We start from the raw sequence: 1,794 nt of genomic DNA, 5'->3' as shown, positions 1-1,794 counted from the left end.
CTGCGGTGTATGTGCTGCTGCACTTGCGTAATTGCTTTTTGTTGTTGTTGCTGATGCTGTTGCTGCTGCTGCTGCTGCTGCAGAAGGTCTCCTTCCTGGATGCTTCGCCAGAGGGAGACGGCTCGGACGCGGGTTCTGTTGCTGCTGCCCACAGCAGCCTGCAGCAGCTGCAGCAGGAACAGCAGCAGGAGCTGCAGCACGAGCAGCAGCAGGAACTCAAACAGCAGGAAGATGAGCGTGATGAAGCTCTGCTGACAGCAGCCGAGGACAGCAGCAAAGGCGAGGAGCAGCAAGGAGCAGCAGCAGAATTGAATGCAGAGGTGCAGCTGCTGCGGCGGCAGCGGCAGCAGCTGCAGCAGCAGCTCGCAGCAGCAGAGGCAGGAGCAGCACGTACAGCAGCATCTCTTGCTGCTAGCGAGCAGCAGCTGGAGCGTCTGCGGGAGCAGCTAGAGGAGAAGCAGCAGCAGCTGGAGCAGCTGCAGCAGGACCTCAAGGCCAGCAGAGCAGCAGAAAAAGCAGCAGAGGAGACACTGAAAACTACGCAGCTGCTGCTGCAGCAGCGATCCTCAGCAGCAGAACTCGCAAAGGAGATGTGGCTCAAAGAAAGCGAAAGAGCCTCCAAGCTTGCTGATGACCTAGACAGTGAGGCTTGCCTGATGCTGCTGTTGCTGCGCTTGCTGCTGATGCTGCTGCTGTTTCTGCGGTTGCTGCTGAGGCTGCTGCTGTTGNGCTGCTGTTGCTGCGCTTGCTGCTGATGCTGCTGCTGTTTCTGCGGTTGCTGCTGAGGCTGCTGCTGTTGCTGCAACCAGAAACCCTTATGGGTCGATGTTGCTGCTACTGCTGCTGCTGCTGCCGTGACAAACCCATAAAGCCCATGCAGCTGCTGCGACTACGAATCAGTATTGCCTCATTTCTTTCACGTGTGCGTCTCTGTTGCTGCTGCTGCTGCTGCTGCTGCTGTTTCAGTTGCTGAGAGAACGATAGCGCTGCACGAGGAGACAATATTGAACGGTACTGCAGAGCAGCGGCGGCTGCAGCAGGAGCTGCAGGGGCTGCAGCGGCTGTTGTATACAACTCCAGCCGTTGTACAAGCAGCAGCAGCAGCAGCAGCAGCACCAGCAACGGGAGGGAGCCGCAGCGATGGACGACACAAGCAGCCAGCAGCAGCAGCAGCACCAGCAGACCGGTCGCTGTCTCCAGGGCGCTGCAGCACAGCAAGTTCTCTGCCGATGGTATTGGGGGGAGAAGGCCTTCGGGGGGGCCGCAGCAGTGGAAAGCTTTTGCAGCGGCAGCAGCAGCAGCAACAGCAGCAGCAGCAGCAGCAGCAGCGGCTTGCAGACAACCTCTGCAGCAGTAGTGCATGCGTTGAATCTGTGACTGACACAGTAGATGAACCTATTGCTGCGGGGGAGGCCCCCTTCTGGCAGTTGGCTGTAGGTCTATTTGCTGCTGCTGCTGCTGCTGCTGCAGCTGCTGCTCTTGCTGCTGCTGCTGTTCTTGCTGTTGCTGCTGCTGTCGCTGCTGCTGCTGTTGCTTTTGCTTGTGCTGTAGCTGGAAGGTGTGGGGTGCTGCTGCGCTGCAGCAACGCGGGCTGACGATGGGGTCGCCGGAGTTAACAGCAGCATCAGCAGCAGCAGCAGCATCAGCAGCAGCAGAAGACTCGATTTGTCCAATGCCCCACGTTGCTGCAGCCAAATGCATGGATACGGGCTTCTTGCCGCTGCTGCTCACAGACAGTGGCGTGCTGTTTGAGGATGAAACCTTACAGGTGCTGCTGCTGCTGCTGCTGCTGCT

General features: G+C 58.8%; 1 protein-coding gene across 1 annotated transcript; it reads left to right on the top strand.

The window, feature by feature from the left end:
• Positions 1-53: 53 nt before the first annotated feature.
• EMH_0095380 (uncharacterized protein) lies at positions 54-1,595 on the top strand (the record flags this gene model as incomplete). Its single annotated transcript, XM_038023189.1, has 2 exons — positions 54-642; positions 967-1,595. The coding sequence occupies 2 exons, from the start codon at positions 54-56 to the stop codon at positions 1,593-1,595; spliced, it is 1,218 nt and encodes a 405-aa protein (XP_037879043.1).
• Positions 1,596-1,794: the final 199 nt, after the last annotated feature.

This window comes from Eimeria mitis, genomic scaffold (genome assembly GCF_000499745.2).
Source record: "Eimeria mitis Houghton genomic scaffold, Emh_scaff8593, whole genome shotgun sequence".
Lineage (NCBI taxonomy): Eukaryota > Apicomplexa > Conoidasida > Eucoccidiorida > Eimeriidae > Eimeria > Eimeria mitis.
Note: the sequence above shows the minus strand (reverse complement) of the source record. Positions and strands in the feature narration are given on the sequence as shown.